Source organism: Pantherophis guttatus, chromosome 7, assembly GCF_059756535.1.
Source record: "Pantherophis guttatus breed Tessera chromosome 7, ASM5975653v1, whole genome shotgun sequence".
Taxonomy (NCBI): domain Eukaryota; kingdom Metazoa; phylum Chordata; class Lepidosauria; order Squamata; family Colubridae; genus Pantherophis; species Pantherophis guttatus.
The window spans coordinates 23,687,078-23,713,814 of NC_142069.1; the positions used below are offsets into that span (position 1 = coordinate 23,687,078).

General features: G+C 39.5%; 2 protein-coding genes across 5 annotated transcripts in view; one reads left to right on the plus strand and one right to left on the minus strand.

Annotated features, from left to right (window-relative positions):
* Positions 1–24,294, plus strand: DRAM1 (DNA damage regulated autophagy modulator 1). 4 transcript variants are annotated; one of them, XR_015728865.1, is made up of 8 exons: positions 683–1,017; positions 6,793–6,860; positions 12,139–12,281; positions 15,896–16,073; positions 17,731–17,789; positions 18,707–18,823; positions 21,194–21,286; positions 23,972–24,294. XR_015728865.1 is itself a non-coding variant. In XM_034402731.3 (7 exons), the coding sequence occupies exons 1-7, from the start codon at positions 764–766 to the stop codon at positions 24,014–24,016; spliced, it is 840 nt and encodes a 279-aa protein (XP_034258622.2). In that variant the 5' UTR covers positions 1–763; the 3' UTR covers positions 24,017–24,294. The 4 variants fall into 4 exon arrangements, 1 of the variants encoding a protein (XP_034258622.2); XR_015728866.1 differs by having other exon boundaries at positions 684–1,017; positions 17,731–17,804; XM_034402731.3 differs by lacking the exon at positions 18,707–18,823 and having other exon boundaries at positions 1–1,017.
* Positions 12,283–26,737, minus strand: part of WASHC3 (WASH complex subunit 3) — a 53,294-nt gene continuing 38,839 nt past the window's right edge. Inside the window, exon 7 of the mRNA XM_034402736.3 lies at positions 12,283–13,515. Within this exon, the coding sequence (XP_034258627.1) occupies positions 13,476–13,515 (40 nt within the window). The 3' untranslated portion in view covers positions 12,283–13,475. The remainder of the gene's footprint in view (positions 13,516–26,737) is intronic.

Genomic DNA, 26,737 nt, shown 5'->3' on the forward strand with positions numbered 1-26,737 from the left:
CTTGGCCGGAGCATCTGGCGAGGGGAGGAAGCCGCGGTCTGTTTACTTCGCAACATTGCACAACGTCCCAGAGCCATGTCAGCTAAGGGTGGAGGGGAGGCGTTTTGATGAGCTGTTTGGGAAGCGGCGACGGCTCCTCCGAGTTCCGCTTTGAGGCCGCCCCGAGGGCAGGTGGGTGTTGCTGTGCTGACAGATCAAGTCGCCAAAGTGCTCCTGCTAGCTTTCTACCGCGGAAGAAAACAAAAAAAGAAAAAGAAAAAGCCAGCTTAAGTTTCTCGGAGAGGCGAGAAAGCAACCGGCCGCCGCTGATGAAGAAGCGCCCGCCTTCATCCCGACGGGTTTAGGATCCCTTGCTTGAGCAGGGGGCTGGACTAGAAGACCTCCAAGGTCCCTTCCAGTTCGGATTCTGATTCTAGGCGGAGAGGTCGGAGCTTAGAAGAACGGGGCGGGGACGGGAGGGCGGCTGCCTGGCCCACCAAGAAGGACTTCGCCTCCGGCACCTGAAGCGGTCGGTGGGAGGGAAAAGCGCGTGGGTGGGTGCGGGGCCCGGAGGCACGTGCGCGGGGGAGAAAGCGAGACCTCCGCGGCTTCGACCGCCCTCTGGGAGGAAGCCTCCCCCCCCCCCCACGGCCGAAAAGAGCCGTTTCTCTTCTTCCTCTTCTGGAAGGGACGCCTCGGGGCGGTTTCGTCCTGCCCCCCCCCTTCCTCCCCCTCCTCCTCCCCCAGCATCCGAGTTAAAAGTTTTGTGACTTCAGGCGCTTTTATGACTTCAGGCACTTGGAGGATCTTAGCAACCCCTATGAGCTGGCGGGGCCTCTCCGCCGTCAGGCCTGGTGGCGGGGAAAGGCAGCCGTTAATCCCGCGGGGTGGCCGCTGGAGTGGCAGGATGTTCTGCTTGGCGCAAGGCGCGGCCTTCATCCCCACGCTCCTGGTCTCCTGGTCGTCGGCCGCCTTCATCCTCTCCTATGCCATCGCCGTGCTCAGCGGCCATGTGGAGCCGCTGTTCCCGTATATCAGGTGAGTAGGAGGAGAAGGAGAACAGCGCCCCCTCTCGGCCGCGCAGGAAAGGCCTTGCTAGATGGGGCAACGCAGGGCGGAAAGACTGAACTGTGGTCGGTGTTCAAATCCATCAAACTCAAATAGGGGAGTAAAAGTTTTCCTTACTCTCTCTTTTTTTATATAAAAATTTGTAGTTTTATTAGAACACATATTAGGCATTTACACAACATACAAATAACTTATCATATTTAAGCATTGTTTCATAGTGGGCTTCCAGTTATTACTTTATTCTTCTTCCCCTTTATCTTAATCTTTTACTCTGTCTTCTTCCCCTCCTTTTCCTTTCCCCCCTTTTTCCCCTATAGAGAACTATACATTTTAATTTTATTTATTTATTTATTTATTTTATTATTTATTAGTTCGATTTATATATGCCGCCCTTCTCCAGAGACTCAGGGCAGCTTACAATGCATTAAGCAATAGCCTTCATACTTTTGTATATACCTGCTTAGTAGGGCTTTTTGGGCCCCCCTAAGCGGTGTTCTATTTTATACAAAGTCAGCTTATTGCCCCCACAAACTGAGTCCTCATTTTACCTACCTCGAAAGGATGGAAGGCTGAGTCAACCTTGAGCCTGGTGAGAATTGAACTGGCAGTAATTGCAGGCAGTTGGCAGCTAAGTACTACTTTAACAGCAGCAGTTTAGTCCACTGCGCCACCAGCTCTTAAAACTATCTCTTTACTATTATACATTTCTACCTTCATATTATATACATTTTTATTCCACTCCACACATTTGATACATATCTATTTTGTACTTCTATTTTTCTCTTCTGATAGTTATTGTTCTTTATTGTTAGTCTTAAACCAATTATGCCATTTATTCCATACTCTATAATATTCTGTCTCTTCTTTTTCTTTAGTTTCTTTTGTCAATCTGTCCATCTCAGCGCATTCTAAGATCTTATCTATTAGTTTTCCCTACTCTCAGTTGAGAGCATCTTGACGCGGTTGCCCCAAATGGGGCAGAAGTATGGTAGGTCACCTGTCCTGTTTTGGGAAAAGCGGCCCGGCGTGAAGGCCTCCCAGGCCTCTCCGTGACTCCTAACTCTGTACAACTGCATGACTCCTAACTCTCTACAACTCGAACTTCTGGATCTGTACTTTTCTGCATTTCACCTTAAGGGCAGTTAGGTTAATTCATTCCACTGATTCTGTAATGTGAGCTAAAAAAAGGAAGATAAGGTTCCGGGGAGGTTTTGTGAGGCATCGGGATGCTTTCCTGTAGCCCCACAAAAGCAAAGGCAGGATGCTGCTTTTCTGATTTCTACTGATTTTAAAACAACAACAACAACAACAAAACCCTCACACAGAGTTGGAGCAGGTGGTGCTGTTATGTGTGCCTCCTCAGATACTTCTGCAAATGAAATTAAAAAAAAAACTAATCTAGTACTTGTAACTTGTAGAAAGTCTAAAACTTGGAACCTTAAAGAAAGAAGGACATGCAAAGCATGGCTTCGGGAATTCTTTCCAAATGCTTTAAAACAGTTTAACTCTGGGTCTCATGACTGAGAAGGAAGAAGGAGCAGGGTTTAGAATGGAACAGTCCTTTTATTGTGAGCTGCTAGTCAACTTGTCCAATAGAAGTACAGTGGAAGATAACCCCCATCTAGATCTGACCCATTTTTACACCATTTTTTTTTACTTTGCCAGCTTTTCCTAACATATGGAGATTAGTCTGTTCAGTTTTCAGAGAGTTATCCTACATAGTCAGATACAGTCCCAAGTCCCAACATAATTTCCTTAAATCATTCTTTTGGGCTGGAAACACAGATATATAATGACAGGGCTGAGTGAAAATCCTTTCGAAAGTGCTAATTAAGATCTGATTATTTTAGGATAATTCCTAACAACTGAACTTGTAATTCGGATAGTTATAGCCCCAATATATCTGAACAACATCAGGATTAATCCTTGCCCTCCTTTCTTTTTCCGGGTTTGAATCCGGGAACACATTCCAAGTGCAATCCAAATTGATAACAGCTTATTTAATGATTCCATTCTGCTCTTTGTATATATTGGAGTTGAGAGGCCTTTCTTTCTAAAGTTCAAAGATACAATACTAAGTATGTGTTCTAGGAGTAAGCCAAAGTGATTTCAATGCAGTAGTGAGTCTCTATTATGTATAATTGAAATTACATTTAATTTTCATTTGATTAGTTTTCTCAAACAACTAGAAAGATAGCCTAATTTAACAGAAATATACTCAGTACAAACACTATCTTTTATTACATCAGGTATATCATGCAGGATCCAATCTGAGTCTGTTACCGGGACCAGAGGTTTGTTCTTTCAATCTTTCAGACTCATGCTAGAACCAATCCCCAGGGAACTTCTCAATCGCCAGGATGTGTGTTCTGTGTGTTGTATGTATATATGGTAGTAGCTGTGGCTTTTAGTTGTTTAGTTGCCTTATTGATGGCGTATTAAGCCATTGATTGTCGTTTCCTTGTACTGCTGGGCCCTTGGCTCTTAAGTATCTGGTAAGCTGGTGGTAAATCAGCACTCCTGTTTGAAGCCTGGGAAGTGCTCCCCTTATCAGTCAACAGTGCACATATCCGGGAGATTGAGAAGTTCCGTGTGGATGGGTGACTGGTCCCGGTAACCAAGTCAGATTGGATCCTGCAACATTATCCTGGAACACCTATATTTGCCTTCATTCACGTATATCATGTCTGGACACCACTACAGGATAGTAAAACAATACAGAAAAAACAGCTCTTTGCTGCCATCTAGTAGTTACTCAAGTCTTGTTCTTTCCCTCTGTTCGTGTTAGTTACAATGGCTGTTTACACTGTAAAAACAACCTTGGGTTTTTCCCAACTAAAGACATTAAGCAGCATCTATGGTGGGTGAATAAAGGAGTGTTTTGTCTTTTGCAGTGGCTGTTTTTGCTAAGGGAATTAAACCTATCAAAATGTAGAATTATAGCAGAAGGAAAAAGTATTTGCATATGCTTTTAGTGGTCGTTAGTTGCTCCTATTCTGCTGACAGTAATAAGTTTAAAGGAAAAACAAAACACAAACCCTTTCTGCATATAGTTGCACCAAACTCCCTTTTCTAAGAATTTGCGTTATTTATAATATTTGGTCCAAAGTGATTAAGATACATGAGAATATTTGTAGCTCAAGATTGAGGTGAGGGGTCCTTGGTGCTCTCTGAGCTTGGTGGTTTTCATTAACCCAAACTAGGTAACATTATTAGTGCTAATAGGAAATGGCATTTGCTCTAATTTTATATTCTAGTGGTTTGCCCTTTCAGTACTGGTTGGATGGTCTTCGTGATTCTTTGGTTGAGCTATCACAAAGGTGCTTTTTCAAAAGGCAACTGGACTTTGTTTTTCCTTGAAGATGTTTCGGTTCTCATCCAAGAAGCTGCTTCAGTTCAGAAGATGAGAAGTGAAACATCTTCAAGGAAAAACAAAGCCCAGTTGCCTTTTGAAAAAGCACCTTTGGGACAACCATGACCTGGATGACTGAGAATCTTCATATACACTTTGGTTGAGCTGTTTATTGTTACCTTGCTTGGCAGTTCTTTGATTGGGATATTGTTTGCTTCTTGATTGTTGGTCTAATGTTAATCTGGGTGTTGATTGCTGATACTGAGGTGTTCTGGCTTTTTGCTCCCCTTTTGGCTTGTTGATTGTCTTTTTTGAATGGCTAATGTCAACTCTTAGAGGTCACATTCATAGAAATTGATCTGAGAAAGACAGGTGTCAATGTCCTCCATCTTAAAATCACATCTCGTCAACTCTGCAGTAAAAACAGATTCTGTATGTGCCAGAGCCAAGATTAATTGAGACCAGTGATGCAGAATAAAAGTATATTTTTCCTTCATGACTGATTTGCAGTTTTAACCATTAGTACTGAAATTAATAACATGTATTTAATAATATTTAAATTTTAATAACTTTTAATAACATTTCTTCTAAATCTAATAAAAATGAATGACATTGAACAATTTTAATTATTTGCAATGCACTTGTAACATTAAGTGTTTCAGAAAAAATTCCAATTGTACTTTGATCAGAGGTGCAGCAGATTCCATTCTCATCTTACATAGAGCTCTTAAAGGTTTTGAAGTGATCACAGTTCAGTATAGTATTTAGGTGGTATCAGTCTTTAGTTGCAAAAGTACTTCAAATTTGTCGAGTGTTTCACTTGGAGCTTTGGTTCTCAAAGCTTATTTCTAACTAAATAGTGAATTAATTAACAAAGTAAGTATTTTTGAAAGTTACATGAATAAAATAAATATTTCATTGCCATAAATATTGAGGGAATTCAGCTGATGGTTAGCAGAGGCCGATTTTCTATATTTCTGTTCAAACTACATGTGACAGGAAAATTGGGTGTATTTTACTTCAGAGCAGTCACGGAATGGTTCACACTAAATGAATTAGTTATGCTTTGTTTTTTGGGGGTATGGAAAGAATGACAGAATTATTGGCATGTATTATTAGATTTGGGAAATAACACAGGATGAAGATATCTGTTGGTTTTTACAAAAAATATTAGTAGGTATAACTGAGATTTTTAACATTAGATATATGTTCATGGTAAGTCTAATTTCTAACAAATGGAATTAAATGCTATGAGAATCACATAGAAATGAAAAAATAGATGAACATATTTTCTGGGATTTGCTTCATGTACTTGGGACTGAATATGTAATGCCATACCCGGTTTCCCCTAAAATAAGACTCAACCAGAAAATAAGCCCTAGTATGATTTTTCAGGATGCTCGCCTACCCCAAAAATAAGCTCCAGTTAAGATTGTCAGCCAGACAGACGCATTTAGTAACATATTTTCCCCCAAATAAGACCTTACTGGAAAATAAGCCCTAATGCATCTTTTGGAGCAAAAATTAATACAAGACCCAGTCTTATTTTTGGGGAAACATGGTACATAGAGTGGGAACTGTAAACCAAGTGCCAAGTGGGTATTTGGCATGCTAATTTTGGTATCGCCCTTGTTAGCTCAGAAATTTAGGAGATGGAATTAAAGCCATCTCTTGGACCATTAGCTGTGCCCAACAGTATATTGTAAGCTGCCCAGAGTCACTTGATTGAGTGGGGTGGCTGTAGAAATTGAATGAATAAATGAATGAATGAATGAATGAATGAATGAATGAATGAATGAATGAATGAATTGAATTGAATTGAATTGAAATAATGAAATGAAATGAAATGAAATAAAGTAAAATATTGCTAGTCCACTCATTTAAATAATCTCATTCATATTTCAGGAGTGGAACCTATTGAGTTATCATTTTTAATGATCCACCCATTTTGAAAAAATAACAGGACTTATTTTTGTCACTTTTTAATACTTAAAATTACAAATATATTAACGTACTCCAACGTTTCAAATGCAAAATAAGCCATGCCCAAGTGTGTACCAGAACAGCCTTTCTAGGAAGTTAGATCAATTGATAAAATTAAATATCCATCCAAGTACATATGCATAGAATCAAATTGCAATCTTAGGCCTGCATTTTCAGATGATGAATGAGAATTATTATGAATTACAAGCGTTGAGGTTATTAAGCACTTATTTTTTGAGACATTTGTCACAAATGATCATAGAAATTATGCCTTTCTCTGAGTTATATAATTATCAAATTAATTAGATAGGAGTATGTAGTTTCCAGGGGTCAGTTTTGATTGGAGAAAGATCTTACTGTAAATGTATTATTTGTATATTAACTGTTGTCATTTTTATCATTTGTGCTAGTGATACAGGAGCAAAACCTCCAGAAAGTGGTATCTTTGGATTTATGATTAATGTTTCTGCATTCTTAGGTATGTAGCTATTTATGCTTATTTGTTAAATTATATTTAAGAGTTGTAATGATTAAATATTTCTAACAATGCTGTCTCCAGATGGATGTGGCACAAGCACCTGGATTTATAGTTAAACTAATTCATTTATACATAATACTTTACAAATGTCATGCAATATATTGACCTGGAGTAAAGTAAACTTTCTGTATTCCATAATCATAGTAACTCAAGAAGAAGTAGTAGAGAGCGTAGGTTAAAAACAAGAACTTTTATAGAAATGAGTTCAAACAGCTGTGTACTTTCAAGGTTAGGAAGATGCATTAAACTTCTTAGGAAGAGGTATAAAACGTAAATAACTCATGGTGATAACAAAGTCACATATTCATACAGTAACTGCATAGAATTTGGAGTGTTTTCAATTGAAGTGTTTCATTTGAAATACTTTGTCAAAGATGCTGTATAGGTAGTCCATTTTACTTCCTTCATACAGGAGGATTGCAAATGGAAGACAACATCTGTTTTATCCTTACCAGTTATGTGCATGAGGAAGGCTGAGTTGCAGCGTAAATGCCTCATCTGAAAAACACCCTTGCAAATGGAACATATGGAATTTGCAGGACTTTTATATGGATTCTTTTCTGTGGTTAACTAACAAAAAGATATACAAGTAGTCCTCAACTTACAACAGTTCATTTAGTGGCCGTTCAAATTTACAACGGCACTGAAAAATTGGATTTATGACCATTTTTCACACTTATGACCGTTGCAGCATCCCCATGGTCATGTGATTTACATTTGGATGCCTGACAACTGACTCATGTTTATGTCGGTTGCCGTGTCCCAGAGTCCTATGATCCCCTTTTGCAACCTTCTGAGAAGCAAAGTCAATGGGGAAACCAGATTCACTTAAAAACCTTGTTACTAATTTAAGAATGCAGTGATACACTTAACAAATGTGGTAAGAAAATTCGTAAAATAGGGGAAAACTCACTTATCAAATTTCTCACTTAGCAACATAAATTTTGGGCTCAATTATGGTCGTACGTTGAGGACTACCTGTATTTGAAAATCATCTAATAAATCTTGATAGTGAATCATGGCTGTATATCTTGACTATCCAATTGATTAATCACAGGCATCCTTGCCCTAAATATACAAAATGGAATAAATTAGTCTGCCCTATAATGTATATCTAGGATTATTCACTGTTAAACAATTTCATACATGTTTTTAAAGTAGCATTTTGTAGAAAGAGTGCAGAGAAGAAAAACAAAGATAATTAGGGGACTGGAGGCTAAAACATATAAAGAACTGTTGCTGGAATTGGGTATGTCTAGTTTAATGAAAAGAAGAATAGGGGTGACATGATGGCAGTGTTCCTATATCTCAGGGGCTGTCATAAAGAAGAGGGAGTCAAGCTATTCTCCAAAGCACCTGAGGGCAGGACAAGAAGCAATGGATGGAAACTAATCAAGGAGAGAAGCAACCTAGAACTAAGAAGAAATTTCCTGACAGTTAGAACAATTATCCAGTAGAACAACTTGCCTCCAGAAGTTGTGAATTCTCCAACACTGAAAGTTTTTAAGAAGAGATTGGATAACCATTTGTCTGCAATGGTATAGGGTTTCCTGCGTGAGCAGGGGGTTGGACTAGAAGACCTCCAATGTCCCTTCCAACTCTTGTTATTTTATTCTGTTCTGTTCTATTCTAAGCATAATTTTAATTGTAATATTCATAGGATAGGCCTAATATCAGCTCAAGCAAACAGCTCATGTTGCTTCTGCCTGCTCTTGTGACATGTTATGTTGCTTGATCTGAATTATGTTGCATTTGTGTAGTATTTACATTCAGGTAGTATTTACACTTCCTATGTGTTACGTCTTAGAAAAGCACATGATTGGTTCTAAATAAGTGACACCAAGTCAGGATAGAATATATCACCACAGTTCTGTATCATCTTCCTTTGTTATTTTAGCCCATTTGTTTCTGGACTATGCTCTAAATCTGTTCTTATTTTAAAGGCCTGAGTGTTTTATGAGAGGATACTTAAGGACTGCTTTTTCCACTGCAGTATATTTCCTTCTGCATATTCAATTGGGATCTCTGCTACCTCTTCTTCTTGATCCATGTTTTGCTCTCTGAAACTAGATGGTATTTGTTTTTAAATCATTATTTTATTTTTCAGTCATGTCACTTTCGTTTACAGAGAAAAATATCCAATAAAGCAAAAATAACAAAACAGTCATCACAAAATTAAATATTTTAAAATGGGAGCACATAAACAATTCTGCAGTACTATATTATCTGTCTAAATTAGCTAAATTAAAATGGAAAAACTCAATTTTAACTTGCTTCTGAAAGGTTGAATTGGAGCAATCTAATCTGTAGTAGTAGAAATCTAATCTGTAGTGGTAAACTATTTCACAAGAGCTCTGCAATAAATAAGCATCATTTTCTAGCCTCAGTTCTGCTGATTATCTGATCGTGAGGGAGGTTTCTTTCATTGTGGTGTGATTACTATTTTTCTCTTTCCTATTATCTACTGAGATCACTCAAACCAATCCTCTGTCAGTGTAAGATTCAGTAAATCATCTTCAATAGACGAACATCCAGCCTCTGATTGAAGACTTTCAGCAAAGGAAAATCAACATATTGGTAGACTTCACAAGGTGATCACTTGTACAGTCAGAAGTTATTTCTGATATCTATCCTGACCATACTTTGTAGTTTTAATCATTGATTCTGGTTCTGTGTTCTGGGCAGTGGAGAATTAATCCATTCTCTTTTGTATTTGACAACTGTTCAGATACCTGGAGACTGCTATCGTATTTCCTTTCAGTTTTCTGAAAACATACCCATTGTTTCTTATAGGACATAGCTTCTAATCTAGACACTTCACCTTCTTGATAGCCCTCTTCTGAACTTGTTCCAGTTTGTCACTGCTGTTTCTGAACTATTGTGACCAAAACTAGGCACAATATTTCAAACTCTGCTCTGAACAGAGTAGACAAGAACAATGACATCTTGTGGTGTGGACTCTATATTCCTGTTAGTGCCGCCCACTTATTTTTAGCAGCTACATTAAGTTGCTAGTTTGAAGTTCATAAGAACACTCAGGCTCTTTTCATATATATACCACCGAGTTTAGTCTCCCCTATCTGATATTTGTGCCTTTAATTTTTTCTACTGAAACGCATAACTTTATATTTTTCATAGTTAAATTCTGTCCTATTCATTTCAGCTCACTGTTGAAGTCTTGTAAAACGTTTAAAATCCTCTCTTTTCCCACTTCACCCAGCTTTGTGTAATTTGCAAACTTTATAAGTATCTCCTCAACTCCCTCACCCAAGTCAATGATAAAACTATTGAGTAACACGCATCCCAGGATAGAGCTTATGGTGCTTCATTTGATATTTCCTACCAAGCTGGAACATTGCAGGCTTTTTTTGGCTGAAATCATTCAGGCACTTATGAGTATGCAGGTTCCAATCCAAAGTGCGTATAGTCAAGGCTATGGTTTTCCCAGTTGCAATGTATGGCTGTGAAAGTTGGACCATAAGTAAGGCTGAGCATCAAAGAATTGAGGCCTTTGAACTATGGTGCTGGAGAAGACTCCTGCGAGTCCCTTGGACTGCAAGGCGAACAAATGGGTCAGTCCTAGAGGAGATCAACCCTGACTGCTCTTTGGAAGGCCAAATCCTGAAGATGAAACTCAAATACTTTGACCACCTAATGAGAAGGAAGGACTCACTGGAGAAGAGCTTAATGCTGAGAAAGATTGAGGGCCAAAGAAGAATGGGATGGCAGAGAATAAGGTGGCTGGATGGAGTCACTGAAGCAGTCAGCAGGAGCTTAAATGGTCTCCAGGGGATGGTAGAGGACAGGAAGGCCTGAAGGAACATTGTCCATTGGGTCGCGATGGGTCGGACACGGTTTCACAACTAACAACAACAAGGTTCCAATCTGGGTCGGTCACCAGGACCAGAGGTTTTCTCTTCCAAGCTTTTGGACTCATGCTGGAGCCCATCCTTAGAGGAACTTCTCTCTGGCAGAGTGTAACATTTATTTTTGCCTTCATTTTGAGTTATGAGTATATCCTTCACCTTCATTTGTGAGTTATGATATATCTCATAGTATCACTATTATTTTACCATATTAAAAAGGATAATTTAATGACAAATTTTTGTCAACCGTCTTTCCCCCAATCAATTAGTCAAAGAAAGGATGATGATTTGTTTGTGATGGGCCCATACTGGCTCCTGTTGATTATAGCAATAGCATATCTATCCAGGGTGTTCACAAGTACGATGCTTGATGATCTGTTCAAAGGCCTTGCCCATTCTTGTCATCAAGCTGACCAAGTCCCAGTTCCCCTTCCCCTTTTAAAGATGGGTATGACATTTGCTGTCCTCCAATTTTTGGGGATATCCAAAGAGTAATTCAGGGAATATCTTTACTATTATTTTTTTTTAGTATCCTAGGATGTAATCCATCTAGCCTTGGAGAATTGAATTCATTTAAACTAGCTAGGTTCTCATATTATCGTCCCTAAGCTGATGCTGCTTTTTTCCACATAATGATGATTAGTTATGGCTCCATTTAATTTCTAACAAAATATAAACACAGAGGAGGAGTTTAAAAATTCTGTCTCTTCACCATTTCTCATTATCAGTCAACGTTTTTTCTTAAAATAGATTTACAACTCCCTTGCCTTTTTTGTATGTTTTCAATTACACAAAGAACCCTGACACAATTTCTCAGAAACTGAGCCTGAGAGGTGGGATCATCAATCTGAATCCCTATGCCCTCAAAAGACACTTAAGTCCAACCACACATACCCCCCAAAGTCTGTTGAGTCTTATCTGGTACCAATTCACATTGATAGTTATTTAGATTCTTGTGTATAGGTTGCATGGAATAAACTTTCAGTGCTTTTGAACTCTTATCCCAGTTCCTGGTTTCTTCTGCCTGACAATAAAGTTTTGTATTCTTTGTATTCTTCTTTAGTTATGTGCAGTGGTGGGATTCAAATAATTTAACAACCGGTTCTCTGCCCTAATGACTGGCTGTGTGGGTGTGGCCATGGTGGCATGGCCAGGGGGTGTGACAGCGCTCGGCCTCCTGCACCCCCCTGGGAGCAAAAACGGGATGCGGGGGGGACGCACTGCCCCCCTGTGCCCCATTTTGGGCCTAGTAGGCCTCCCTGTGGCCTCCTGGGAGCAAAAATGGGCTTTTGTATTGCATTATTTGTCTTTAGGACAATTTATGTATATTTTTCTCTCTCTTTTTTTTTAAGGTGCAGTTACAATGTATACAAAATATTTAATTGTAAAGAAACAAAATGATGTGACACATTTTGTTTCCCCTTGTTTCAACTTATTGACATTGTACGTTGGAATTCTGGGCTGTGTTGGATTGGGCATTGTTGCCAGTTTTCAGGTAAGTAAGAAAGAGATGTTTATATTTTATTTATTAAATTTATATTCCATTTCTCCTTCAATGTTTTTGATGTCTTAAAAGAATGATTAAGAATATTAGATGAGCATTAAATGCATTCATATGACCAGCCTTTTAAAATAGTACGTATTAGTACGTATCAAGAGAGAATCAGAAAAATATGCAAGTAGTCCTTGACCTACAACAGTTCATTTAGTGACCATTCCAAGTTACGTCAGTGAAAAAAGTGACTTACGATCACTTTTCACACTTATGACCATTGCAACATCCCCTGGTTACGTGATCCAAGTTTGGATGCTTGGCAATTGATTTATATTTATGATGGTTGCAGTGTCCTGGGATCATCTGATCACCTTTTGCGATTTTCTGCAAGCAAAATTAATGGAAATGCCAGATTCACTTAACAACCATCTTACTAACTTAACTGCAGTGATTCACTTAACAACTGTGGCAAGAAAGGTCATAAAATGGGGCAGAATTCATTTAGCAACTGTCTCACTTAGCAGCAGAAATTTTGGGTTCAATTGTGGTTGTAACCAGAGGATTACCTGTAAGTTATTCCCTTTTCCAGAGAAAGCATCAACTTACAAATTTCTATCAGAAGAATCGGTGCAAATACAACAAACTAGTAGTTCCTGCAATGTGGTTACCTAGGTGGTAACTTGAGGCTGTCCTATAGTCTAGAACTGATTGCAATCAGATGCTCAGTTCACTAGAGGCAATGAGTACCTGTTCAGCAGATACTTCCCTCTAAACATGCCCTTCAAACAAAGACAACATTGAGATCATGAGATATCAAGATACATTTATCCTTCGTTTCATTTGCTCTTAGCTTAATGCCATAATAATGCCTTTCCTAAATGTCTATGGAGATTCTCAGTCATCCAGGTCATCGTTGTCCCAAAGGTGTATTTTCAAGAGGCAACTGGACTTTCTGGTTTTTCTTTGAAGATGTTTCGCTTCTCATCCAAGAACCTTTTTTTTCTTCTTCTGGAAGAGCTGAACAAGCTTCTTGGATGAGAAGCGAAATGTCTTCAAAGAAAAAACAAAGTCCAGTTGCCTTTTGAAAAACCACCTTTGGGACAATGCCTTTCCTAAATAATTAAAACTACAATAGATATGCATATTATGCAAAACAGAATTCCAGATATGCATGTTACCGATAATTTTTTTGTCCTAGACATTGTTCTTCTCAAACATGGTCTCTTCTGATGATCTGTGGAAATAAATGAAAGAAATTATTTTGAAACTATGATCCATCATTAAATAATATTGAATTAGATGGAATTTTTGATATCCAATATATACTTGGATATTTGGTATACTTGTGGGAAGAAATGGTATTGCTATTGCTAATTCTCCAAATCCGCTTGAGATAGTTGAGGGACCTTCTGAAACAGATTTAAGATTAAGCAAGGGGAGTATAAAATTGGGAAGATTACATAATACATAATTTGCAGACAGTTTGATGTAGCTTAGTGAATGGCAAATCGGATCAGTGTATGATTTTATGGCTTGGAATCTAAGTAAATTTGAGATAGCAATAATGAAACTACATCCACGAAGTCATATAATTGTAAATTCTGTCTTATTCATTTCAAGATTATAGATATGTTATTTATTAGACTCATGGGGCCCATTTAACATGGGTTACGAAGAAGACAAGTTACACTTGGATTGAGTTGACATTTAAGTAGGATGACAATGATATTGTTATAGTTGACAATGATATTGTTGTTGTTGAACTGTCTTCAACCGCAAACTATGAACTATGTGTCAGCCCTGGAGGACATCTTTTTCTTTGGCTCTTTGGGGCTGCCACACTTGGTGGATGGGCATGCTGTGGGAACTGAGAGGGGGGTTGGATGGCAACGGGGTGAGATGTATAGCCATAACAACATTCTTTCACTGGGGGTCATTGACATTCAGCCTGCACCTGGAAAGGCGTCACTGGAAAACAACTCCAGTTAGGATGGTGACCTGATTGGATCATGTGATGGGCACGTGGGTGCAGGGGAAGGGACTTTTGACTTTCCTTTGGGTGGGGAAAACCCGGGAGGCTTCAGATTCGGGTTTTCCTAGATGTGCCAATATGACATCTCTAATAAAATGGAACTTTGAGGAAATGCCTGCCTCGGAGTCTTACTTGATTGGGGGTGTTACTTGGAACCCTGACACTATGTTATGAAATCATTCACAAAATATGACATAAACAAAAATGAGCTTTCAGTAAATAAAAGCAAGAATAAAGGAAACATCTGTGCATAAAACGATAGTCAATGTATCTGCAGTTAACATTAGTATAAACTGAGTAAGATCTTTCTCGTGTCCTCCCAATTTCCCCAACCACTCCCTAGTAATCAAGGTGGGGTTTTTTTTATAAGTCAGTGGTATGTATTAGAAAAATCTGTCCCGTTCATAAATTACCATACAGGTAGTCAACCCTAATTGGTATCCATTGCTAAGTGCAACAGTTCTTAGGTGAAGTACCGTGTGACTGCAGTGTGTACCAACAATTGTTTTGGAAGTCCCGTGGTTGTTGTATACAAGATCTGCACTGTCATTAGAGAAAGGCCTCACACTTCACCTGCTTTGTGTGAACTGCCAACTCCATCTCACTGCCTCCTTCCCACCTGGGTTCAGGGAGCTCCCTTCAGCAGATGTGGCTCCACTGCCCTGCCCTACTTGCCCCTTCTTCAATTCCCCCATCTCCCCATTCCCGTATCTCCCCCCCATTTCTGCCCTTTCAGATGCCCTATACTTTGTCACCACTGCCCACTCCTGCTGTCCCCAGCTGACCAACATCATTGTTCACTGCTGCTGAGGAGTGCCTAGCCAAGGCAGCAGATGGCCTTCATGAGGCCTCCACAATGGCTCTGAAGGGCCAGCAGCTGCCTTGGTCAGGCATGCCTCACTGCAGGAGGAGGAAGATAGTGCAGGTCAGCAAGAGATGGCAGGGGCGACGGAAAGCAGAGCAGCCCAAAGGGCAGAGATGTGGGGGAGACCGGTGTGTAGGGCGAAGTTGAAGCTCACCATGCTGTTTTAAATGCAAATACGTTGCCAAGTACCTGAATTTTGATCACATGATGGCAAGGCTTTGCAGCAGCCGTAACTTTGCAGACTGGTTGTAACTACCATGGCTTATGATCTGTATTTGTATTTACAACCGTCGCTCTACCCTCACAACCACATGTTTGCAATTGGAATGCTTGACAACTGGCTCGTATTTACGATTGATAGCAGTACCCTGTGGTCACCAATTGTGATTTGTGACCTTTTTTTGCTGATTTCCAACATAAAATGCCCATTGGGGATTTGCCTAATGACCTCAGTATTCACTTAACCACTGCATGATTCACTATAAAAATTGTCATAAAATAGGGTCCATCTCAGCTTATTATTAAAACAACTTATAGAAATATTGGTTGTAATTGTTGTCGTAAATCGAGGACTACTGTATATTAGGTTGTTAAATAACCAAAAGACCTTTCTAGTACTGCTTATTTGACTACACTTATTTTCTCCCTGATTATAGCCTCTTCTGTACATTGATTGCAACTCTAATAATATACAATGCTTTTCAATTGTCTTTTCAGGAGTTAGCAGTTCCTGCTGTCCATGATGGGGGAGCTCTTTTGGCTTTTGTCTCTGGTGCTCTCTACATTTTTCTTCAGACAGTTATCTCTTACAAATCATGTCCGCAATGGAGCACCCCGTGTGTATGTCACACAAGATTATTCCTCTCCATAATGACTTGGGTAGCTGTCATTCCCAGTATCCTTTTTACAGGATATTAATATGTCAAAGTTGTTAACAATACAAGCACCACAGTTTTAAGTCAGTTTACTATTTCTGTATTCAGTTTTACAGTGTTTCCTGAAAGGGACAAAATTGTACAGTTCATAACATGCACGTCTGACATATAAGCTCTGCTTATAAAACAGTGAGACATTGGGAGAGACGCACTAGACATACTGGTAAGAAGATACCCAGATGTATAGCATGTACCAGCTATGTTAAAAACCATTTTCAAGATATACAGACAGTCCTTGAGATACGACTGTCATGGAGCCTCCCCATTATGGTCACATGTTGCAATAGTATTAAATGAACCATGTCCCATACATCCCCAGTGCAATTGTTAAATGAGCGTGTGGGTGATTAAATGGAGCACTGGGTGCCTCATAAATGGAGGAGGTCCTCAGAGGCCTAGTGCAGGCCCAGGCCTGCCTGCCTGGGCCTCTCCCACCAGTGGTGGGATTCAAAAATTTTTACTACCGGTTTTGTGGGCGTGGCTTGGTGGGCATAGCAGGGGAAGGATACTGTAAAATCTTCATTCCCACCCCAGTCCAGGGGAAGAATACTGTAAAATCTCCATTCCCTCCTCACTCCAGGGGAAGGTTACTGCAAAATCCCCATTTCCTCCCAATCAGCTGGGACTTGGGAGGCAGCGAATAGATGGGGGCAGGGCCAGTCAGAAGTGGTATTTACCGGTTCTCTGAACTACTCAAAATTTCCACTATCGGTTCTCCAGAACTGGTCAGAACCTGCTGAATACCACCTCTGTCCCCCACCCCAGAGGCACCCAGCGCTCTGCTTCCTGTCCCTGGGAGTTCCCCAGGCCTCAGCCTGCTCCCAAGCTGGCCATTCAGCCAGGCAAGGGAGCTTAAAGCTGGCACACAGAGGACGCTTACGGTCTGTAAGCCAAGACCTGCCTCCCATCCAGCTACCCAATGGACCTGCTCCTCACCAAGCTCCAGGGCCCAGCAGTACCAACTTAACTTCTCATTTTTTGCAGAGGTGCCTGGCCAATGCAATGAGATGCGAGGCTCAACTTAGATTTCTTGCAGAGGCTTGTCAGCCCTTGTGCTATTCTCCTAGCAAATAGTACTTTTTTCTTTCAGAAGGCTCCACAAACTAGGGAGCCTCTTTATAAAAAAACCCAGAGCCTCCTATAGGGAGAAGTACTCCTTGCTAGGAGAATAGCACAAGGTTGCCATGAGGTTGGAGCCTGAGCTTTGCATTGGCCTGGCTTTTCTGCAAAAACCAAAAAGATAAAAGTGAGCTTTATCTTAAAAATTAAAATACTCATTCTCGAAACTGAAATTAGGAATGTATACCCAAACCAAGAGATTTCAGAATCTAAGGAAACTTTACATTCATTGCTTCTTCATATTGAGTGGGCTTGCTAACATGCCCATGCACAATGGTTATTGTATACAATCAGAAATTATAAGTTTATAATTCTGTTATCAGACATCAGTTCTGCCTTCATGTACATGTGTCATTATTACTATTTCTATTCCCCGTTTGATTAATGATACATTCCTTTCATTATTTCATGTGTTATGTACTGTATATCGGTAAAAGGAAACTGTAATTTTATATGTTTTTTAAAATCACTTGTTTGCTCTTAACTCCTTTTTCTCAGTGATTGCATGTGCTTCATTAATATCCATTACAAAAATAGATTGGAATCCAGGTGAAAAGGTAAACATATACTAGGTAAAAAATTAATATATCTACCCATTCAGTGCAGTTTAACTTTTATGTCATAGGTTTTTTTTTTACTAAAATACTTAAGGAAACAGATAACCAGAGCTGCTGTTTTTGCATATTGCTAATACTGTATACGAGGTTGTGACATGTTTTAAATTTTAAGGTTTGCCTAGATAGATATGTGTAGGCTTTTAAACTCAGTGCTTTTTGATTCTTAACTCAGTGATGTTTAACTTTCTGTAAATATAGGTCACCTGAGATATATTTGGTCAGAGTCTTAGATTTGCTAATAAATTACTCCTATCTCATGGATTTTGTTATAAGAAAATTAAGAGTTGTAGCTAGAGACTAAAAGATACAGAGAAGTTTGGAACACTAAAACCATTTTAGGGAGCAAGGCCTTTAGAAATATTATGGAAAATAAGAAATCAGTAGGGGTATTAAATGATGAATCTATGCTTAGCTTCAATAAATGCGTAAATTAAAAATACATTTGTAGATGAATTAAAACTATTGAGTCTTAACTCTTGTTCAGCTTTTTTCTTGGCTGAAAATTAGTTGTGCTCCATTCTCCTCTTCCAAATTTGCTTTTTAAAAAAATCCCACATAAAAATCTAGATATTTCATCTATATTAAGATATAGATGAGGCATTATCCTTTTTTGTACACATTTTTCTTTGGTATACAACATTTTAAATATTGTAGGGTTTTTTAAATTACAAAACCAAGACCTACATTGTTAAATTCTGAAAAGTGCAGTTTTCAATGTGCAAGTGCATTCTGGTTCACATATAGATTTGAGAACTGTGAAATTATTATTTTTTTTGTAAAAGTTCAAACAAAACAAATGTCTCCTGTGTAAAGACTTGCACTTGGAGAATTGAGGTTTGTGTAAATTCTCCTTTCAGAATAATCCATGGCTATTTGCCTCTCACCCAAAGGCCAGGAATGGAAGGTTGTCAGTCTAATATTCAGAACAAAAGGACAGTTTGCTCGAACTACTCGCAGATCTGAGCTCTGACCAGGTATGCCTCATGCAACCTATATTGATAGAAATTATCTCTCTCTCTTTAAAAGAATTATTGCCTTTTTGCTCTGAAGATATATCCATGCACACGCATACATGCATCCTTAAAATAATATACAGTATTTTTCGGAGTATAAGACGCACTGGACTATAAGACGCACCTACCTTTTTTGGTGAGGAAAATAAGAAAAAGAAATCTGCCTCTGCCTCCCAGCAATTTTGCCTCTGCAGCAAACAGCAGTCTGCTTTATTTTCATTTTCGTTTTCAGCATAGCGTGATTAGCACACAAAAAATCTGCTCCAGCAATTTACCTCCTTGCAGCAAGCAGCAGAGGCCAGCGCAAAACAGCTGAGAGTTGGGAGGCCGATACAATCAACTTGTGCTATTAGGCTGTGCTGAAGCTGAAAGCTGTTTCTTCTTGTTTGCTGCAAGGAGGTAACTACTGGGAGGCAGAGGCCAAAGGGTGAGGGCCAGTGGGTGGATGGGACTACATTCGGTGTATAAAATGCACCTATGGGTAATCTAGTCTGGCAGATGATTTGGGATTATTCCTCCTAGAATTTTCTCTCTGATTGGTGAAAAGTGAAATATTCCTTTACAGCTGTATAATATCTCAGCAACTAATAGTAGTATTGTTGATATTAATGTTCTTTTAATTTATTTTTTACAGTAATTGTGGTTGTCCTATTTATCTTTTAGTTGCCCAGAGTCAGTGTCACTTATAACCTTATAGGGCCAGTTTGGTGCAGTGGTTAAAGGCATCAGGCCAGGGAGTGGGAGACTGTGAGTTCTAATCCCACCTTAGGCACAAACCCAATTTTGTGACCCTGGGCCAGTCATGCTCTCTCAGCCTTAGGAAGCAGGCAATGGCAAACCACTTTCTAAGCCTTGCCAACAAGAAAACTGCAGGGACCTGTCCAGGCAATCTCCAGGAGTCAACAAATGCCTTAAAGGCAAAAAATAATAATAATAATAAATCTATGTAATAAATGAATGAAATAATAAGTCAACTCAGAATGAAATGCATACTGTCATGTACATGAATAAGCATCAGAATACAGGACAAATACATTACTTTCTCATTATATTTGGGCATTGGGTGTATGTATATATATGTGTGTATGTGTGTCAACATTTCCTTGTGTGAAACACTTTTGTTTCTGGGACACAAAATCTAATCAATATGCCCATTTTAACAACGCTCATTGTTGTTTACAGAACATCATTAAAAACGCATGCCATGGCAAAATCTTCCTTTCCTTCTTCTATTATAGTGTACAAAGCAAATCTTATATCAACTTATAAATCTCCATAAAACTCCCAACTGGAGCCCTTTATTGGGGCCCTCTTGCCTGTTTGACCAATCCATTGCTATTCATTTCATCCTAACAGATTTGGTAAACACCAAAGAAGGTGCTTACCTAGCTTCTAGGAAAATACCACAATTTTTCAAGCTTGTTTTTTTCCCCATTTTAAAAATCTTGCCATAGAAAACATTGTCGTGAAGTCAAGAACTCACATTTCAGGTTTTTTAAAAAAACATAACTGAAATAATTCAAACAATAATAACTCGAGAGCAATGATTCTCAAGAAAATAGCACTAGCAATAGCACTTATATACCGCTCCATAATGCTTTATAGCACTCTCTGACAGGTTTACAGAGACAGCATATTGTCCCCTGACAGTTGGGGTCCTCATTTTACTGACCTCGGAAGAATGGAAGGCTGAGTCAACCTTCAGAATCGAACTCCAGACTGTGGGCAGAGTTAGCCTGCAATACTGCATTCTAACCAGTGGGCCACGAGGGCGCCAATATTTGTCATACCTTGTATGAGTACTTGTAGAAGCTTAGTAATGAAAAATGATCCAGATATAGAGTGTTTTATATTTTAATGTTAGGTTTTCATCAGAGATAAGTCACGTACAAAATGTATAAGTGCTAAGTGTACTGAAATTCAGTAAATCAGTTAGATTGTCTTCATTTGATTACAGCAGTGCTTGATGTAACGGGCTTCTGTCAGTAAAATAGAGAAAGAGGCAGGCTTCAAAGTTTTCTTCTCTTCCCAAATCTCTTTAAGATTGGGGGACCATCTTCCTGAACAACATGGAAGATGCAGGAAGAGGGCAATTACTGACAATTACATCCTTTTTCCACTGATGAGGCTTCTGCTGAATCAAAGAACCTCCTGCCTATGAAGGGACACTAATTGGATGCAATTTTAAATCAATCAGTATTTTTCTACCACACTGTCCATCTGGTATATAGTTATTTGCTCTCTCTATACTTGACTCACCTTTTGCTTGCCATTGCAAACAGTGTAATGGCTCTATTTAATGTGTTTTTATGTATATATTCCTTCCATTAGGATTATGTGTACCATTTTGTAAGTGCAATCTGCGAATGGACAGTAGCCTTCAGCTTCGTGTTCTTCTTCTTAACGTATATCAGAGACTTTCAGGTAAGCGTGCCCGACTATCAGAGTGGCAAAATTCACTGAAGTAATTCGTGTAGTAAGGGATTTGCAACAGGGGTGAACTTCACTTACCTTCCCTACTGGTTCGTAAATGTGTGCGCGCCGCGCGCATGCTTGCTTTGCTTGCGTGCAGCAGCATCCATGCATTCGCAAAGCCTTCTACGCATGCACAGAGGCTTAAAATCATTGCAAAAAAGCAGCAACATGACACGGCGCGGGTGGGTGGAGCCTCCCGCAGCCACCGCTACCGCTTCGCCCGAGCCGGATAGAACCAGCTGAATTTCACCCCTGATTTGCAACTAAGTAAGCCTGGTTGCAAACCCCTCACGGCCCACAGGTTGCAGACCCCTGGTGTAGCCTCTTTATAGAGAGACTGATAGTTGCAAATTGCATCTCTGAGTACCTGTCTGAGTTGAAGTCAGTGGTGGGTTCCTCCCGGTTCGGTCCGGTCGGCCGAGCCGGTAGCGGTGATGATATGATGTCACCAAACCGGTTCTCCCCCCCCACGTTATTCTTACCTTTTATTTGGTCCCACCCCCAATTTATTGCTGCCTCCTGAGTCCCAGCTGATGACTAGAGGGAAAAAAACTGTTTAAACTCTTGCCGCGGGGCTTCAAAGGTCTGTCCTACAGCTGATCAGTGTTAAAAGCAAACAAATGAATCGGGTCGTAAGTGCGAGGACTGGTTGTAAATGCAAGGACCTTCCAGAAATGACTCTGACTAGCTAGCCATGCCCACCTAGTCACATGACCTCCAAGCCACACCCACAAAATAAGCCACGCCCACAGAACCGGTAGTAAAAAAAATTAGAACCCACCTCTGGTTGAAGTCCAGTGACTAGTGTACTAGCCACTCATCTGCAAAGAATATGTGGACTTACTAGAACATGAGGGTTTTTTTTAGAGATTTTGAAAGTTGGGAGAATGGGTAAAGCCCTAACGTTTCAGAAATTTTCGAAGTTTATTTGGCCAGGAATTATTGCAGAATAGAAAGAAAGGAGGAAAGAAGCAGTGGCTGAGTTCACCTAATTCATTTAGCTTAATTTGGTTCAAGGAATAAAGCCTGAAAAATAAAATGAAGCTAAAGCTAACCAAACTACCAAGCTGTGTATATGCAGCTGTTAGATCTTGAAGTGACCTAGTTAAGTCCTCTTTCATGTCAACATTTTTTAAAAGAAATATTTCTGAAAAGTTAACAGCCATATTTAGATCTTATTAATGGTGTTAGTACAGAAATATAATTTTATGTCATTTTATTCTATTTGACATATTTATGTATTAAATTATTGTATTTTATCCTATAACGATTGTATTTTACCCTACCCTTATTTTAAATTATTTGTATAGGATTTTATTGGTAATATGTCTTTGAACCTTGTACTATGATATGGCCTATAGGCTAATCAATAAAGCTGATCTAATCTAATCTAGAAGAAATGTTTCTGAAAAGTTAACACCCATATTTAGATCTCATTAATAATATACAGAAATATATACTAGTGGGACTGTGGTGTACTACATATAGTCCTCACTTACCAACTGCCTTATTCAACAACCATTCAGTTACTATGGTCCTGTCCTTCAGTCACAAGATCATTAGTGTCAGTACGCATTGTCTTGTGCCTGACATATTGTTTTATTTCCTCTCCCCCTTGCAGAGCAGAGAGATTGGAAAGAAAGGGATTAAAAAAGAGTAAGTAGGCACACAATGGGGCAGTTTGTGTAGCATGCTCATGGCTGCCAGCATCAGAGCATTGCTTTCAATATGTATGCCCCATTGTATGCCTGCTTACTTGCTTTTAATCTGTTCCTCTCCGATAAATGTAAATACAAACATTAATTCCCTACTTGTTAAGTATCTCAATGCTGGGTGAACAAGATAGTGGTTTTGAGGCAAATTAGAGCCAGTTTCATCTAATAGCAATAGCACTTAGACTTCTATACCACTTCACAGTGCTTTACAGCCCTCTCTAAACTGTTTACAGAGTAAGCATATTGCCCCCAATAATCTGGGTCCTCATTTTACTGACCTCAGAAGGATAGAAGGCTGATGATTAAGGCATCAGGCTAGAAACTAGGAGACTATGAGTTCTAGTCCCACTTTAGGCATGAAAGCCAACTGGTGACTTTGAACCAGTTACATTCTCTTAGCCCAACCGACCTCACAGGGTTGTTGTTTTGGGGAAAATAGAAGGAGGAAGGAGTATTAGGTATGCTGTCTGCTTAGAATTATATATAAAAATAATGAAGGCAGGGTATAAATAAATTAAAAGTCAAGATATGAAACTGATTAATCTTGTCAGTTATGAGCCAGCTGTCCCAGCACTGTCTAGTGGAGCATTCACGGGAAGTGGAGAAAATGAAAGCACAATCGCGATCATATGATTTCCCGCTCAGAAACTACTTTGCTTAGTGGTGGAGTTGCTGATCCCAATAATGATACCTAAATTGAGACTACCTGTATTTAGCCCTTTGCATTGGAACACACAGTTAAAGCATTTAAAATATTAGCAAATTGTTTTAACAATTCATTTCAGATTTTAGTTGCAGCTGTTTGAGGTAGTAAATGCATCTTCCCTAATTCCATACTTGGTATCTTCTGTTTACATTTAAATGTGTGCTTTGTAACGATTTGCTGATATTTGCCTTTTCTTGTAATCTTTTCTTCTAGGGAGTTACCATACAGATATCAACAGAAATTCATGGAAACCTCTGACCACTTTTTGTTACAGTTAGCTGGATTTGGGGGGGGGGATGTTATAAACCGTTGCAATGGCCAAGATTGACCTGGCATGAACCTGATGCATCACTGCTGCAAACTGTATAATCATTGTCAAGAAAAAAAACGTCTTTTTAATTTTAGGCTATTAACTTTCCTGTGTAACCAATCTACTAATAATCTTTTGTATTATAAATACATTTTCAGTTTTTTTTTAAAAAAAATAGAGGACCTCTGAAATATGTAATCACTAAGGAATAAATGTTTATCTACTGTAATGTCTCTTTCCTTTTTATTCATTTGTTGAATAAAGATAAAGAATAAAGGAACTCAAGCTGCAATTCCAGCTACCAATTACTTGGAAGATCCCAATTGAATTCAATGGGCCTTTCTTTTAGGGCAGGGGTTCCCAACCTTTTCTATACCCCGCACCTCTAGAACGCTTCTGAAATATTCTCACACCCTTTACAAAAGTAAATAATTATATGCATATAATTATGCATATACACTATAATTTTGAAACTTCTAAACCCAAGTTTTCGCACCTCCTGAAATATCGTCTTGCAAGCACCCCCAGTTGGGACCCCTTGTTTTAGGTCAGTGATGGCGAACCTTTTCAGCATAGAGTGCCCAAAACGGAATGCATGCGCATGCCAGAGCACCAGAAACTCAAAAGACCAGCTGTCTGGTGCGCATGTGCATGCCGGCCACCTGTCTTTGGGTTTCCGGCGCATGCATGTGCGCCGGCTAGCTGGTCTTCGCGTGCACCGGAGCACCGGAAACTCGAAGACCAGGTGGCTGGCATGCGCATGTGCTCTGGCCAGCTTGGGTTTCTAGTGCTCTGGCACAGCAAAGATCAGCTGCCGCGCCGGAAACCAGAAGAGAAGCTGGCGATGGCACGCGTGCCCACAGAGAGGGCTCTGTGTGCCACCTCTGGCAGGTGTGCCATAGGTTTGTCATCATCGTTTTAAGTGAATGTGCTTGAAAACACATGTCAAAATGTCATGAAGTTAGAGTCTCCTCACATCTTCAGGGGGCCAAGATTGGTTCATATATTAGATATTAAAATGGCTACATCACAGATCAAAAATAGGGGCATTCTATTATGAAATCAGTACGGTTTAAGCAGTGAAAAACAGTTGGAATCTATAAATATTTATTTATGTATAATGCCCATCATGAGGAAGGATAGATTGGTTATATGGATAAATAGAACGATCTCTAGAAAGTCATATTAATGTAATTGGTATTTTTATACAAAAGAAAGCCTAAAAATAAAGTATAAATCTAAGACTTGGATATGCATAAATGTGTACATAAGTAAATATGTAAAATAGGAATGTACAGAGAGAAACAGATGAAACAGAAAACAACCACTGATGCAACAGCCTCTAGAAGTCAGTCAGTGGACTGAGTTAGTGTTGGTTTTTTCTTCTTTTTTCTTTTTTTTTTGTAATGTCTTAATGTATTCATGTCTGTATGTATCTTTGTTTGGTGTTCTTGTTTAATTTATAAAACCTTAATAAAAAAAACCCTATTTATTTATGTATAATGCCCACTGAGTTCAGCAGAAATTATGCCCAGGTAAGAGCAAAAAGACAGTTTGCAGAGTTTTTCTAGAAGGTACCCTGTTTTCCCCAAAATAAGACATCCGTTGATAATAAGCCCAATCAGGCTTTTGAGCGCATGGCAATAAGGCCAAGCGCTTATTTCAGGGTTTAAAAAAAATATAAGACAGGGTCTTATTTTCGGGGAAACACGGTAGATAGATTTTGTTTATCATTAGTGTTACTAACTCTATTTCTTATGGATTTTTATAAATAGAGAAGGAAAATTAGTACCTGATACAGAAAATCTATTCTAGATAAGTGATTTTGAGCAATATTTCTTATATGCAAAATCACATTTTATTTAAAAGGTGCAAAAAAGTTATATATTGCTGCCAGACATAAAACTGAGAGGATAATAGCATACTGTAGATTGTAGAAATTGTAAATTATATCACTGTAGAAATACAGTGATATAATTATAGTTAATAGGCAGAAAAAAAATCTGCAAGAATAGGAATTCTGTGTTATTTAGTTCTGTTAAGGCCATTTAGAGACCTTTGCCTAGAGACAAAAAAAATGTACTGCATTTTTTGGACTATAAGACACACTGGAGTATAAGATGCACTAGATTGCGAAGAGGTAAACAAGAAAAAATGTTTTTGCCCTCCCCGGCTCCCAGGAGTACTCTGCAGGCCTCCCAAACCTCTGTGCGGAGAGGGTTTGTGAGGCCTGCAAAGTGCTCCTGGGGGCTGGGGAGGGCAAAAATGCGACGGGGGTGGGTGGGTTGGGAGACTAAAATCGGGCCTGTTTTTCGCAAAAACGGGAGCTGCAGAGCAGTAATGGGTTTCAAATCCTGGCACTACCGGTTCACTATCGGGAGCACGCGAGTGCTCAGTACTGCACATGCGCAGAGCATTTTTATGACATCAGAGCGGGTGGGCGGAGCCTCCCACTGCCACCACTACCGGTTCACCTGAACTGGGGCGAACCGGGAGCAACCCACCACTGCTGCAGAGGGCTTGGGAGGCCTGCAGAGTGCTCCTGGAGGCTGGGGAGGGCAAAAACATGACTGTTTTTGCGAAAAATGGGCCCGCTTTTGGCATCCCAAACCCCCCGTGCGTCGCATTTTTGCCCTCCCCAGCCCCCAGGAGCACTCTGCAGGCCTCCC